Below are 15,124 nucleotides of genomic sequence, written 5' to 3'. Positions count from 1 at the left end.
TGACCTGAGCTGATATCAAGAGTCAGATGCTTAACCAACTGAGGCACCCAGGTGCCACTAAATCATGTAATTTTTAATACACAGGATAGTAAGTCTTCTTTTTAAAAGTCTTCTTGGCTCTTCTTGTTTATTTTCTCTTCTAGATAAACTTCAGAATAATTTTGTCCAGCTTCCTCAAGATTGAGAGTCAGAGCTACCTCCCATGGGAGAAACAGTCCGGTCTGGGAAACTACATTGCATTTCTCAGGAGGATAAGATCATAGACTTTTTTTTTAAGTTTTAATTTTAATTCTAGTTAGTTAATATGCAGTGTTGTATTAGTTTCAGGTGTACAATATAGTAATTAAACAATTCCATACATCACCCAATGCTCATCACAACAAGTGCACTCCTTAATCCCCATCACCAATTTTACCCATATCCCTACCCACCTCCCCTCTGGTAACTATCAGTTTGTTCTCTATAGTTAAGAGGCTGTTGCTTGGTTTCTCTCTCTTTTCCCCTTTGCTCATTTGTTTTGTTTCTTAAATTCCATATATGAGTGAAATCACATGGTATTTGTCTATCTCTGATTTATTTTGCCTAGCATCTCTGGCTCCATCCATGTCATTGCAAATGGCAAAGATTACACTGTTGTTGTTTTTTAAAAGATTATTTATTTATTTATTTGACAGAGAGACACAGTGAGAGAGGGAACACAAGCAGGGGCAGAGGGAGAGGGAGAAGCAGGCTTCCCACCGAGCAGGAAGCCTGATGGGGAGCTTGATCCCAGGACCGTGGGATCATGACCTGAGCTGAAGGCAGACACTTAACGACTGAGCCAACCAGGTGCCCTGATTTCATTGTTTTTATGGCTGAATAATATTCCATTGTATATGTATACCGCATCTTCTTTATCTATTCATCAATCTATGGACACTTGGGCTGCTTCCATATCTTGGCTATTGTAAATAATGCTGCTATAAACACAGGGGTGCATGTATCCCTTTGGATTGGTGTTTGGTGTTTCTGTATTCTTTGGGTTAATAGCCAGTACTGCAATGGCTTGATTGTAGGATAGTTCTATTCCCCACCCCACCCCCTTTTTAAAGTAGGTTCCACGTCCAGCAGAGAGCCCAATGCGGGGCTTTAACTCACAACCCAGAGATCAAAACCTGAGCCGAGATCAAGAGCTGGACACTTAACTGACTGAGCCACCTAGATGCCCCAGGGTAGTTCTGTTTTTGACTTTGAGGAATCTCCGTACTCTTTTCTAGAGTGATTGGACCAGTTTGCATTCCTACCAACAGTGCACGAGGATTCCTTTTTTTCCACAACCTCACCAACACCTGTTGTTTAGATCACAGACTTTTAAAAAATAGCTGAGGGGATGATAATACAATGATAAGGCAGGGATTTTGTGGTTCTTCACGTAATCTCTGTTCCTCCTCTGGCCATCAGCAAAAATTGCTAAACATCATGAAGTTATAACATAAGTAAATTTCTTTTTTTTTAAAAGATTTTATTTATTTATTTGTCAGAGAGAGAGAAACAGAGAGTAAGCACAAGCAGAGGGAGGGGTAGGGGTAGGGGCAGAGGGGGAAGTAGACTCCCTGCTGAACAGGGAGCCCGATGTGGGACTCGATGCCAGGACCCCGGGATCATGACCTGAGCTGAAGGCAGACACTTAACTGACTGAGCCACCCAGGCATCCCTAACATGAGTAAATTTCTTATAGAAAATACCTAAGGGGCCAAAATCTGCACATTGGGCAGTACAAAAATAGAATTATGAGGAAGTTCAGGGATCTGCACAAATTATAGGAAAGGTGAAACTGGGATGTTTAGTTACTTTCACTCCAGGATTTGAGAGATTATACAGATTAAGTGGGATGGAGTTCACATTTTTGCACTATTAGTCCCCCACTTAGTGATACACTATAGATCACTGTGAGGAAGATAGAGAGTGGTTGGTATATCCCTGGGAAGCCACTCTTTTGTGCATTATTACGATCATGTCTGTATAGTTACTTTGTTAGCAATACATATGAGTCTTCCGTGGGCTAGGTTTATGATCCAGCTATGCACCTTCTAGTGTGTTTACCAAACTAGTGCACTTCTTTCACATTGTTTAATTCTAGTGATTACTAGGATTATGTGAATAAAGATGGGGAAAGTTGAAAAGGAACTGATAGGATCTTTTGTTGTGCCTTGTTTTGACTAGTTAGTGGCTTATTTACAACTTTGTGATACAAGAGCTTCAGCTAACCATTGTAGCTTAGGTTATCCAAAGAAGTGGAACATGTATGGCTCAGATAATTTAGCTGCATCTAGGATTTAGAGCTGCTAGTTGGCCTATGCTATTTGTGCAGGGACTTTTTCAGGGGCCCAGATAGCTGCCTGATTATGGAAGAGTATCAGGGCAGTGTTGGTATTTCTACCAGTGTTGAGGTTATTCAATCCCTAAGTAGGCTAATCTACTGTGTTCATACTCAATACGCTTAGGCAATGATAAGTAAAATCAGTCTCTCCCATGCCGTTTGACCCTCTAATCATACCCAACCAACCAGCACAGCCTCTCTATTTATTAAAAAATATTATTTTATAACTCTTCATAAAGTTCTAATATTTTCTTATTGAATCTTACACTGCTTATTAAATTTAATCCTAGATATTACTATTTTTTAATTTACTAAAGGTCTAACAGGTTTTTCCAGCAACTCATCTGGGTGCAGCAGGCTATTCTCTCTAAGCCCACCAGTCCCAAGATATACATGGAGTCCAGGCTCTGTACAACAACTTAATACATACCTCCCTCTTTGAGTTTAAGAGTAAAGTAAAGCAGGTAGATCCCAAAGTTCAGAGCCTGAGCTGGTGGAGACAGACTGAGACTCCAAAGTGGGGGCAGGAGTAACCTTCACCTAGTTCTGGCTCTTTGATATCACATCTTCCATGAAAAAAGAGAAAGGAGAAAAGAAAGTAGGACTTCCAATAGGAAGGGAAGAGGAATTGAGGGCTAGAAAGTCAGATTTCAGAAGATGCCTCTAAAAAAAGAAAAGCAGGAATGATGAGAAAAGTGGTTAAAAAATGTCAGTTGGCACAACCATCTAGGAGAAGAAACTCAAAGTCTGAGAGAGACAGAAGACAAGCCTAAGGAAAGAAAGTCGCCAGTCATGTTTGAGACAATAAAGGCAGGCAGGCAGTTTTCAGACTGGATAATAAAAGATTAATTCAAGATTCACCAAAACGATGACAACAACAACAACAACAAAACCAATTTGCTAGGGCTTGTGACTACTGTTGAGAAAAGACTGGGATGACTGATTGTTTACCCCATTACTTGTTAATTCAAACTTTCTGTTTGGCTGAAACAAGAGTGACAAAATGTGAATTATGGATGAGAGGTTAGAACTATAGAAGACTAGAAATTAGATTAGACAAGGAGAGTCTAGAAGACAGTCTAGTTGAAAAGGTCCTGACTACAGAATTCAAGGACACAAAAACCTAGCTCAGCCTCTGGTGACTGGAAAATGCATCCATCTTTGGTAACTAAGGGTTGAGTCTACAGCCTGTTGAATGAAGGCCTGGTTTCAAAGGGACCTGTCTTGAGATCAGAGCTAGACTGTGGGTGGTAAAATAATTGAACTGAAAGGGCCATTTTGGTGAAGCAAGGCAACGTGGTATTACAAAATGTGCAGTGGACTTAGAGTTTAAAACTATGGTAGCCTCCAACAGTGGTTTATAACATGAGCAACTGAGTCAGGCTGCCAGGGTTCAAATCTCAGTTCTCCACTTACCAGCTATGTATCCTTGAGGGAGTTACTTAACCTCTATGGGACTCATTTCCTTTATCTGTAAAATTGAAATGATAATAATACCTATTCATAAGGTTATTGTGAGGATTAATAAATTAAGGCCTACAAAGCATCATTTTAGAACAATTCTTTTTTTTTTAAGATTTTATTTATTTATTTGACACAGAGAGAGAGAGCACACGCAGGGGGAACGGCAGGCAGAGGCAGAGGAAGAAGCAGACTCCCTGCTGAACAGGGAGCCCCATGCTCCCTTTTGAACTTTCAGCTATCTCCTGTGGATGTACAAAGCTAATCTAGTCAGTAGAGAAGGAAGGGTACAAAAGCCACAGTCTAGTGAGGGGAGCTCTACTCAAGCCCTTGGTGGGCTTGAGTAGATTCAATGGTAGTAGAAGGGAAATGTCAAAATAGGAGAAGCCTCTGTCTAACAGTGTTCTTAGTGTCTTGATTCAAATGCCAGGGTGAAAAACTTAGCTCTTATGCAATCTGGATATAATCCAATCTCAGGTTTTAAGGGTTAAAGCTACGGAAGATTGGAGATTAGCCTAGACAAGGAAATGGCAGAAATTAAAAAGGAAAATGAGCTCTGTAAGAGGGAACTAGAGAAAGAGGCACACTGAAAAATAAGTAACCAGGAGGAAGAAGGAGGAAGGGAGAAAAAGGGAAGAAGGCCGTTGATCAGGTGGCAATTAGGCTTAGGAGGATCTCAGCAAATATCTCCTTGCTCATAGTGGGAACTCAATCACAAATGGAATTTTCCAGCTAAGAAAGAAAAGCAGTGAGATGATTTTAGGAATACAAGTCTCTAGTAGATTCGTCAGACCCTCTCTCCTTACACCACTCCCAACTCAATTAAGCCCACGTGCTAGTGGGAGAAACTCAGCAATGATCCCTTGTTATTATTCTAGATCAACAGACCTAGGTGATTTCACCCAAGTCACCTAATGCCTGTGGCTAAAATTTTCCCATCTCTAAAAAGTGAGGATAGCTGCCAGAGGAAGGATAATTGGCCAATTTCTGTAATTTGTGGTCAGATTAGTTGGCATCAGTTTACTTTAGGAATACTGGAATTTCTTAGGGGCGCCTGGGTGGCTCAGTTGTTAAGCATCTGCCTTCAGCTCAGGTCATGATCCCAGGATCCTGGGATCGAGCCCCGAGTTGGGCTCCCTGCTCCACGGGAAGCCTGCTTCTCCCTCTCCCACTCCCCCCTGCTTGTGTTCCCTCTCTTGCTGTGTCTCCCTCTGTCAAATAAATAAATAAAATCTAAAAAAAAAAAAAAGGAATACTTGAATTTCTTAGATTCCAAATGATGTCAATTTATTCCTTTGTAGTCAAATAGTATAATCTGAAACATGATAGCTACTAGTAAATTCAGCTAACCATATGACTTCCAGTCTTGGGTACACACAAAAAAATTTCTATTTCCTTTCCCCAGACTACATCTCTAAGATATCAACAAATGATATTTCCATCTAAAGAATGGTAAGTAGAATACCTAAATGACATAGAAGAGAGCCACCATAAGAAAGGGCAGGGCCTGTGGTCCCACAGAATAAACAGTAACTCATTTGTTTCCTCATCACCACTTCATTATGTTTCAGGTTTAGTCTGTCCACTGCTATGTCTCATGGTTTACATTTAGCTCGCTTACCATATTTATTCATAATACCATCTTCTCCCACTAAACAAAGAGCTACTTAAAGGTAGAGACCCTATCTCTCCTTTTTTTCTTTAAATCTCTGTATCCTACTACGTAGTTCAGCATTAGGTCTTGGATTTAATAAAGATTCAGGGAATGAACAAGCACACAAGTAAATGTTTAAAAACATGTTTTGTTAAATTGTGGCCAGATTTCTGTTTAAACCCTCCAATGGAGGATAATCACCTCCTTATGGGAGTTTCTACATAATCACAGAACAGCTGGGCTGAAAGAGAAATGTCAGCTAATTCTTTGTTGATCTTTTCTTTTAATCTTTTTTTTTAAAGATTTTATTTATTTATTTGACAGAGAGAGACACAGTAAGAGAGGAAACACAAGCACGGGGAGTGGGAGAGGGAGAAGCAGGTCTCCCACCGAGCAGGGAGCCAGATGTGGGGCTCGATGCGGGGCTCGATCCCAGGACCTTGGGATCATGACCTGACCCAAAGGCAGACGCTTAATGACTGAGCTACCCAGGTGCCCCCTTTCTTTTTTTCTTTTTTTAAAAGATTTTACTTATTTATTTGAGAGAGACAGAGATAGCGAGAGAAAGCATCTTTCTTTTTTTTTTAATATTTTATTTATCTATTTGAGAGAGAGTGACAGAGATAGCGAAAGAAAGCACGAGTGTGGAGGAGAGGGAGAAGAAGGCTCCCCGCTGAGAAGGGAGCCCAACTTGGGGCTTGATCCTAGGACCCTAGGATCATGATCTGAGCCAAAGGTAGATGCTTAACTGACTGAACCACCCAGGTGCCCCTTTTGTTGATCTTTCTATGCCAAGGTCAGCAAACAGGAGGATATTTAGCATGGTTGAAGAGGGTGGGTAGAGTGTAGTGTCAAAAAGAACCTGGAGACTTATTCAACCATAGCAGGAAGCCTGTATTTCCTGAATAAGTCATGGGAATAAAAGGCACAGCATCAGGAATATAGTCAATAATATTTTAATAGAGATGTACTGATGTATCAGGATAGATGTAAGCTACACTTGTAAACATAGCATAATGAATAAACTTGTCCAATCACTATGTTATACATCTGAAGGTAATGTAATATTATGTGTCAACTATACTCAAATTAAAAAGAAAAAAAGAAAGAAAGTAAAAAAGAAAAAAAAGGGGGTAAAAATGTTGAGGACATGAACGGCAGGGAAAAATAGAGAAGTTTCACACTGGAGGAGGCTAAAGAGATAATAGGAGCACGTGTTACTGAAAGGGATAGCATAGAAAGGAAGAAGAGACATTGGTAGGGAAGTTGGTGAAATTTAAATGGAGGTGACATGGGGGGTACAAGAGTCTATTAATTGAATGACGATTTTGTATTAATGCTGACTTCCTAACTTGGATGGTTATATGGTTAAGTAGCAAAAGGTCCTCGATGTGGAGAAATATACACCCAAGTATTTAGGGGTGAAGAGACATCATGGATGCAACTTGTTCTCAAAAGGCTCAGAAAAGGGGTGCCTGGGTGGCTCAGTCGTTAGGTGTCTGCCTTCAGCTCGGGTCATGGTCCCGGGGTCCTAGGATCGAGTCCCGCATCAGGCTCCCTGCTCTGTGGGATGCCTGCTTCTCCCTCTCCCACTCCCCCTGCTTATGTTCCCTCTCTCACTGTCTCTCTCTGTCAAATAAATAAAATGAAATCTTAAAAAAAAAAAAAGGCTCAGAAAATGGGATGCCTGGGTGGCTCAGTCAGTTAAGCATCTGCCTTCAGCTCAGGTCATGATCCCGGGGTCCTGGGATTGAGCCCCGCTTCGGGCTTCCTGCTCAGTGGGGAGTCTGCTTCTCCCTCTCTCTCTACCCCTCCCACCACCCCTCCCGCTCATGCTCTCTCTCTTAAATAAATAAAATCTTAAAAAAAAGGCTCAGAAAACAACTAATTATTATATATATAATAAATATGTTATATATAAACATAATATGTATAGTAGGTACACACACATACATAGAGATGAAGCAAATGTGATAAGATATTAGCAATTAGGCATCTGGGTGAGGAGATTATGGATATTTGTGCTGTACTTGTAATTTTTTGAAAGTTTAAAAATAAAATTACATATATTTTCAATTAAAAAAATAAAAGAGTGGCGACTGGGTGGCTCAGTCGTTAAGTGTCTGCCTTTGGCTCAGGTCATGATCTCAGGGTCCTGGGATCGAGCCCCGCATCAGGCTCCCTGCTCCGCGAGAAGCCTGCTTCTCCCTCTCCCACTCCCCCTGCTTGTGTTCCTTCTCTCGCTTTGTCTCTCTCTGTCAAATAAATAAATAAAATCTTAAAAAAAAAAAAAAAAGACTCAGGGCACCTGGGTGGCTCAGTTGTTAAGCGGCTGCCTTCGGCTCAGGTCATGACCCCAAGGTCCTGGGGTGGAGCCCTGCATCGGGCTCCCTGCTCAGCGGGAAGCCTACTTCTCCCTTTCCCATTCCCCCTGCTTGTGTTCCCTCTCTTGCTGTGTCTCTCTCTGTCAAATAAAAAAATAAAATCTTCAAAAAAAAATTAAAAAAGGAGAATCTGGAGAGGAAGCTCACTAAAGTCTTGAATGTCATGAAAAGTCCAATTCTTGAGCTACTAGCTCTTCTGTTACCTCTGCCTCTGCCCATCCCCTCCATAACTTCACTAACTTTCCTGTCCAAGCTGAGCAGAAATAAGAGTAGAATTACTCAAAGGACAATCAAAATGGTAATAAAAGAAAATAAAATAGTAACAAAACAAATAGAAAATCAAAATAGTAATAAAAGCAAACAAAACAAAACACCCACCAAATCCTAATTTAGTAATAGGGTGACAGAGAAGATTGGTCAGTTGGCACAGTTCAGGACATGATCAAAACTAAAGGGGGAGCTCCTGGGTGGCTAAGTCAGTTAGGCGTCCGACTCTTGATTTAGGCTCAGGTCATGATCTCAGAGTCATGAGATCAAGCCCCATGCTGGGCTCCGTGCTCAGCAAGGAGTCTGTTTGAAATTCTCTCTCTTCCTCTCCCTTTCCCTTTGCCCCTTCCCCCACTCATGCTCTCTCAATCTGTAAAATAAATAAATCTTTTAAAAAACCAAAAAACAAAACTAAAGGTCCTACCCACTATCCCTGTTGGAGATCTTTGGTTTCTTCCCTCTTCTCTCAAGGGAGAAGCTGACAGGAATATCATTCATATCACTCCACATAGATGGAAGTTGGGAGTGGTGCTTTGCCATTCTGACATCATTTGGAAAGTAGAGCCAATGATTTTTTTTATCAATGTGGTAAAGGTAAAATTAATCATGTTTGATTGAACTGCTAGATATCACTTTCAGGGTTTCCCAGTCATAAAACCTTCCCTGGGATTGGAGATGAGAGGTTGGAAAACTTATAATAAAGGCCATCATTTAGAAACAAAATGCCATTCACACAAAGCTGGATCTAATAGTAAATCCTGGTGATACTAAGAAGCAATTTCACTCTAAGAGATTCAAAACTTAATTCCCTTTGTTTAGGGTTGCCAGATTTAGCAAATAAAAATACAAAGTATGTCCCAAATATTTATGTGGGACATATTTATACTAAAAAATTATTCATTATTGAGATTCAAATTTAATTGGGAATCGTGTATTTTATCTTGCTACCCTGGTCCTGTTACTAAGGTCAGGAAAAATTCCTATAAATTAGTTCAATTGTTGCTTTATATTTTCTAAAGAAACATAATTCTAGAAACTAACTCTAAAAACTGTAGATGTCTTTTTTATCCTAAATAACTTTATTGAGATATACATACCATATAATTCACCTATTTAAAATAAAATGTACAATTCAATGGTTTGTAGTATGTTCACACAGAGTTATGCAATATACATGGTCTATTTTTTGTTTTTAAGTGTGGTATTGTGTAGGATTCTATTACTAAAGCTCTGATTAATTTTCTGCTCTAAATGCCACAATATCTATGCCCCTCCCCCTTCCTATTGTTTTCCTTCTTTTTCTTTTTCTGTCCTTTCCTTTTAGTTTCTCCAACTTCCTTCCCTTTGTGATTACACTTTTTTCTTTAATGATTTTTCAAATAACCCAAAGTAACACATAAATATATTTTAAGTGTAAAAGATCTAAAATCAGAAATATAAAGAAAGAAAGTAAGTTTCCTTTCCCCTCTTTCTCCCTTTCCCAAGGAAAGCACCATTAACAGACTGGTGTATATCCTTTGTGTCCCTTCCTTTTCAGGGCATTTACATATAAATGTATACATATATACTTTCCAGAACAGAGGAAACTCTGTAGGCACTGTGCTAGGCAGACAATTTAGTAGAATCATACAAGATATACCCCAAACAGTAAAGCAACAATTCAATATAGGATATAAGTAAGACTTAAAATTAATTGTACATTCAAGAGAATTGAAATGATATGTTCACACAAAAGCTCATACATGAATGGCTATAGCAGTATTGTTCATAATAGCCCCAAAGTGGAAACAACCCAAATGTCTATCTACTGGTGAATGGATAAATTGTGGTATATACATACATTGGAATGGTATTCAGCCTTACAAAGGAATGGAGTACTGACACATACTATGACATGAACCTTGAAAATATTAAGTGAAAGAAGCCAGTCACAAAAGGCCAGATATTTTATGATTCTATTTATGTCATGTCCAGTATAGGCAAATCAATAGAGATAGAAAGTAAATTAGTGGTTGCTAGAGGCTGGGGAAGGCAGGAATTGGGAGTGACTGCTAATGGGTATGGGGTTCCTTTTTGGAGTGATGAAAATGTTCTAAAATTAAATTATAGTCACAGTGGCACAATTCCATTAATATATTTTAAAAATCACTAAATTGTATGCTTTAAAAGGGTATTTCAATGGCATGTAAGTTATGGCTCAATAAGGCTATTATTTTAAAAAACTCCAGAAGCCAAGCACTGTAAGAATTCAAGATGGAAAGATAATGCAGGGGAGGGGGCAGGGGAGGTTGGTGGCTGGAATTGCCGGAGAAGGTCATGGAGAAAAACTTGCACTAAACCTAAACGATGAATATAGGTTCAATATAAATATAGGAGACGGGTATGTAAGCAGGAAGAAGAACCTGATGAAAAGTTTGGCACTGAGACAGGACAAGTTGTATGATATTACAGAGGTAAGAAGAGTCTGAAGGAGGCAGGAAACAAGACTATAAAGTCAGGGCTTTAATGTTAGGCTGATGACCTTAAAATGATCAGTAGCTGACAAGGAATCCCAGAAAGACTTTCAGCAGGGAAAAACACGATAAAACTGGATTTTCGGAAGATTAATATGATGGATAGAAAGGAGAGGGTAGATAAGCAAGACACTAGAAGCAGTCAATATTCACTCTATGTATTCTGAGTCTTCCAACCAGAATAGGCTGATGGCCTAGAAAAGGGCAGAAGCCAAATTACTGGGTTTGCCACTGTTATTTTGTTGACTCAAGCTAAGACGACAACATCTTGGAAGGACCAGTATTAATTGCTCACTGCTGAAAACAGCACAAGCAATAACTCTACTGTAGTAGGTAGGCCTCGCCTACTTAAAAGGGGTTTAGGCCAGGAAAAGTGGTTTCAATTATTTTTCACTGGTAAAACTTTGGACTTTTGAAATAACCCCCATTTATAAATGTTCAAGTTCTTAGTTATCTTCCTGAACAACAACAACAAAAAAATCAGAGCTCCTATAGATTAAATTTTTTTTACATATTTACCTAGTGCTTACCATATACCACATACTGTCCTAAGTGCTTTACAAATATTTCTTCATTCAGTCCTCACAACATACTTACAAGGTAGCACTATTATTAGCCTGATTTCATAGATGAGAAACTGTAGCATAGAGAAATTAAGAGACTTGCCCAAGATAACATAGTAAGTAGCAGAGCTTGGATTCAAACCTAAACAGTATGGCTCCAGAATCCATGCTCTTAACCACAATGCCTGCATATGATCTTACTTCACAGCACTTATTGTAGATATAATTTGATATTTCTCTGTGCTATTATTTGATGTGTTATTACTTCATTAAAGGTTGTCCTTCACTAAGCTATAATTTCTGTAAGAGCAGGGATTCTGTGTAGTTTTGTCGCCATTGTATTGCCAGCATGTAGCACAGTGGCTGGCATTCATTTGGTGATAATAAATATTTGTTGAGTAAGTAAATCAGTCTTTACTGATGATTGCCACATCGTTCTTTTGCCTTGAATTTAATGTTCCCTAAAGTATTCTCCTCTCCCATATTTTCTGTTCATAAGAAGATGCGGGAGAAATTGGTCAGTTACCTTGTTTTCCCCAGCCTTCTTTCCTTTAGCAGTTCTGAGAGTAGGAAAGGACTCCCTGGTTTTTCCCTCAGTTGGGAGGTTCCTGACTTCCTCTTCCTGGAACTAAAGCCTGTGCCCTTGGGATGGAATTCTTCTTTATGGAACTATGTGCCCTTGAAATGAGTTCCCTACAGGAATCAGACAACTGCACAATGACAGAAAATAAAGGTTTAGTGTGACCTGAAATCAGTGACCTAATTTCATTCTCTGCACCTTCTTCATTCCTCAAAAGGAAGCCTAAATATAGAACTATATTCTGGCTTGCTTTTCAAAATTTTATGTCAGAAAAAAATTTTTTTCATGTCAGGCAGTTCTAAATATAGAACTACATTCTGGCTTCCTTTTTGAAAATTTTATGTCAGAAAAAATTTTTTTCTCATGTCAGGCTTGGGTGTGATTACACCAGCTCCCTTTAGTACTTGGATTCACCACAGGAGAGCATGGAAGTGGTATGGAAATCCTCCCTAATACCATAGCCAGATCTATTTGCTCTGTCCACAAAGAGTCTGCAAAGGATGACCTTATCTGTTTCAGCAACCTCTTTTCACACTGAACACTTCTTTTAGCAGGAGGCCATTGTGAAGGATGGGGAGAGGAAAAGGAACACAGGCTTTTCTGGTGAACTTCCAAATAAAAGTACAAAATAAAATAGAAATAGAAATAAAAGTACAAAAGATAAGAGACTGGAACTACTCACATCAGAATTCTCAGATAACCAAACAGTGGAGTTGTACTTGTAAGGACAAAGTATTTACTTCTGCAAAGTATATTTCCTTTCCTGGTCAGTTGTTTGGTAGATTGGTGGTTTGAGTGATAGACTAGCCAGTCTATTTGTCTGTCCTATGTATATTAGCACGTGTACTCAATGCACACACACTTACTTTTATAGGCAATAATAATGACATACAGATTTAGATATTTACTGAGTTCACCTACCGTCACTTTGTCTGTCCTCACTTTGGCTTTCAATTAGAGACATTGCAGAATAGTACCAACTATAATTCCATGGAATTTCTGTAAAGGAAATAAAAAGATTCAGTATAAGAATTTCTCATGCCAATACCATTTCACTTAAACATGTGCTTAAGAAACATGTGCTTAAGAAACTTGGAACTTGTTCTCTGAAATCCAAAATAATCTACCTCTAAGATACATATGCTAAATTTTAGAACTCATTTCATATGTCCTCATCATAAAGTTATATTTTCAAAGCTTGGCAAACAGATTCCACTTTCTGGTAATCAAGTCTAGGCTGATGACTACACTTTGTTAGAAAAATTATCTGTAACAGATCATTGGAAACAGGCAAAAGAATTATTGGGTGATCTCTTAGTGCAGTTCTGGATTGACATCTTTAATTTTCTATTGATGGGACTCTTCTGTAACTCTGTAGGCAGAGGTTAACTTGTAGATTTTTATCCCACAGAAATAAAAATATCTTATGTTTGGTGAAAAAGATAACTCCAAAGGTTATGACTTGTGCACTTTAGGAATTCAATTAGTTTTATGTATAATTCAGAAATTTTATCTTAACCTTTATTAAATTTCCTATAAATACTTAGCTCCTACATTTTCATTTGAACTGGTCTTAACTTTTTACTGATTACCTCATTAATTAATGAGTTAAATAAAATATTTGATACCTACAAATAAAATATTTGTATTTACATGAGAGTCATGTTTTTTAACTTTTTGAAAATTATACTTTATGAAACCCCATGAGTTTGCTACACAGAAAAACTCTTCTTTCTCTTCTTTCTCTTTATCCTTCACCCAACCCAGAAAAGGCCAATAGAGTATATTTATTTTAAACATTTCTTTCAGGTCTCCCAAGCCACTAAGTGTGGATAAGGCAAGATTAGAAAACTTTATAGGTATTTTCATCTTAATCACCCCAAACAGGATTAGATGGGAAAAAAATTCATATCTTTAGGGAAATGTAAAGTCTAAATAAAAGGATATTTCCAGCCAAGAGATGTTCAGCTATCAGAAAAAAACAACAAAAACAACAACATAAATGAAAACCAAAAAAAAAACACCCAAAAAACAAAAAACCCACAACTAGCTGGAAAATTGTGATTTGGAATAACAATGTATCTTCCAGTTCTGCTGTGAGGCCCAAGTGACCTCATTAAGGATAAAATTCATATTTCAGTAATCTAGGCAGAGTTGCATCAAATAACTCAAATAGGAGCCAGGAAGTTAACAGCAGTTAGATGTAAAACAATAGGAAATGAAACGCTGGGTACTGTGACAAATTGGAGAGTACATGCTTCCTATAAAAGTATCCAAATGAAAAAGAAAGAAAATTAAATAGTGTGCAGGCCAAACAAAATTATTTGTGCTTGTTGGCTACAAGGTTTGTATCCCAACCGAATGTCTGTTTCTTCTGTCAACAGAATCTGTGTTTTCCTAACTAATTTTAGCAGTTCTAATATCACCATTCTCTAGGAACCCAATCCTACTGTAAGTTGCCTACATCTTCACAGTAGGCTTGGGGTTTCTATAGCTGCCAAGAAAGAAGAGCCAAGGATGGGATGTCCTGAAGTTCTGGCTTCTCTCCATCCCCTGCAGGGCCATCAGCAGCTCTGAGAGGGTAGTCTGGCCAAATCCACACAAGCAGTATAGCTAGGAATGTGAAATGGTTATAAGGGACTTAATGGCCAGCCAGGGGCCTGAGTAATGACTGTTTAGCTAGAATCAGGAACTCACCCAATCTGGTGATGTTCTCTGCACACACATCACATTACATAGCAGCCATCTGGAAAGTATATTTAAGCTGTTAAACTCAGAGGAAGAAAAGAAAAAACAAACAAACAAAAACCTCAGAGAAGAAGAGTGTGAGGGAAGGGAGGAAGAAATGAAATGTGGGAGGAAGAAATGGAATGTGGGAGGAAAAAGGGAAGAGAGAGAAAAAAAAGAGAAAAGAAAAAGATTGGGAGCTAGGGAGCTAGGGAACCAGGTTTAATTTCAGTCTGCTACTAATTAATAACAATGTGAGCTGGGGTAAATTATTAACCACTTAGAAACCAGAGAGCAGTACCTCAAATTTTTTCTAAACTGAGATTTTAAAAAAAGAAACAGGAAATAAATTAGGGAGATACAAGATGGAGAAAGACCCACTAAAGAATAAATCTGTCAGAGAGAGAGTGAGGGGTAATTATGTATTACAAACTAAGTACAACATTTGTGTCTATTATGGGACAGAGAAGAAGAGTTATGAGAGGATTAAGTTAAATAAGGTATGAAAATGTCTGCCATAGTGCTTGATTCAGAGTAGACAATAAATGGCAACATTTTTAAAATTTTAATATACATACCCACTAAATTGGTAAAAAAGTTTTAAGTCTAATAATAC

General features: G+C 38.5%; 1 protein-coding gene across 1 annotated transcript in view; it reads right to left on the bottom strand.

The window, feature by feature from the left end:
* LOC114218175 (phospholipid-transporting ATPase FetA-like) overlaps positions 1–12,790 on the bottom strand; it is an 87,446-nt gene extending 74,656 nt beyond the window's left edge. The window contains exon 1 of the mRNA XM_088019222.1: positions 12,703–12,790. Within this exon, the coding sequence (XP_087875348.1) occupies positions 12,703–12,745 (43 nt within the window). The 5' untranslated portion in view covers positions 12,746–12,790. The remainder of the gene's footprint in view (positions 1–12,702) is intronic.
* Positions 12,791–15,124: the final 2,334 nt, after the last annotated feature.

This window comes from Eumetopias jubatus, unplaced genomic scaffold, assembly GCF_037043125.1.
Source record: "Eumetopias jubatus isolate StellerSeaLion01/CBP00866 unplaced genomic scaffold, mEumJub1_p1.0 scaffold_15, whole genome shotgun sequence".
Taxonomy (NCBI): domain Eukaryota; kingdom Metazoa; phylum Chordata; class Mammalia; order Carnivora; family Otariidae; genus Eumetopias; species Eumetopias jubatus.
This window is presented reverse-complemented; position numbering and strand designations above follow the sequence as displayed.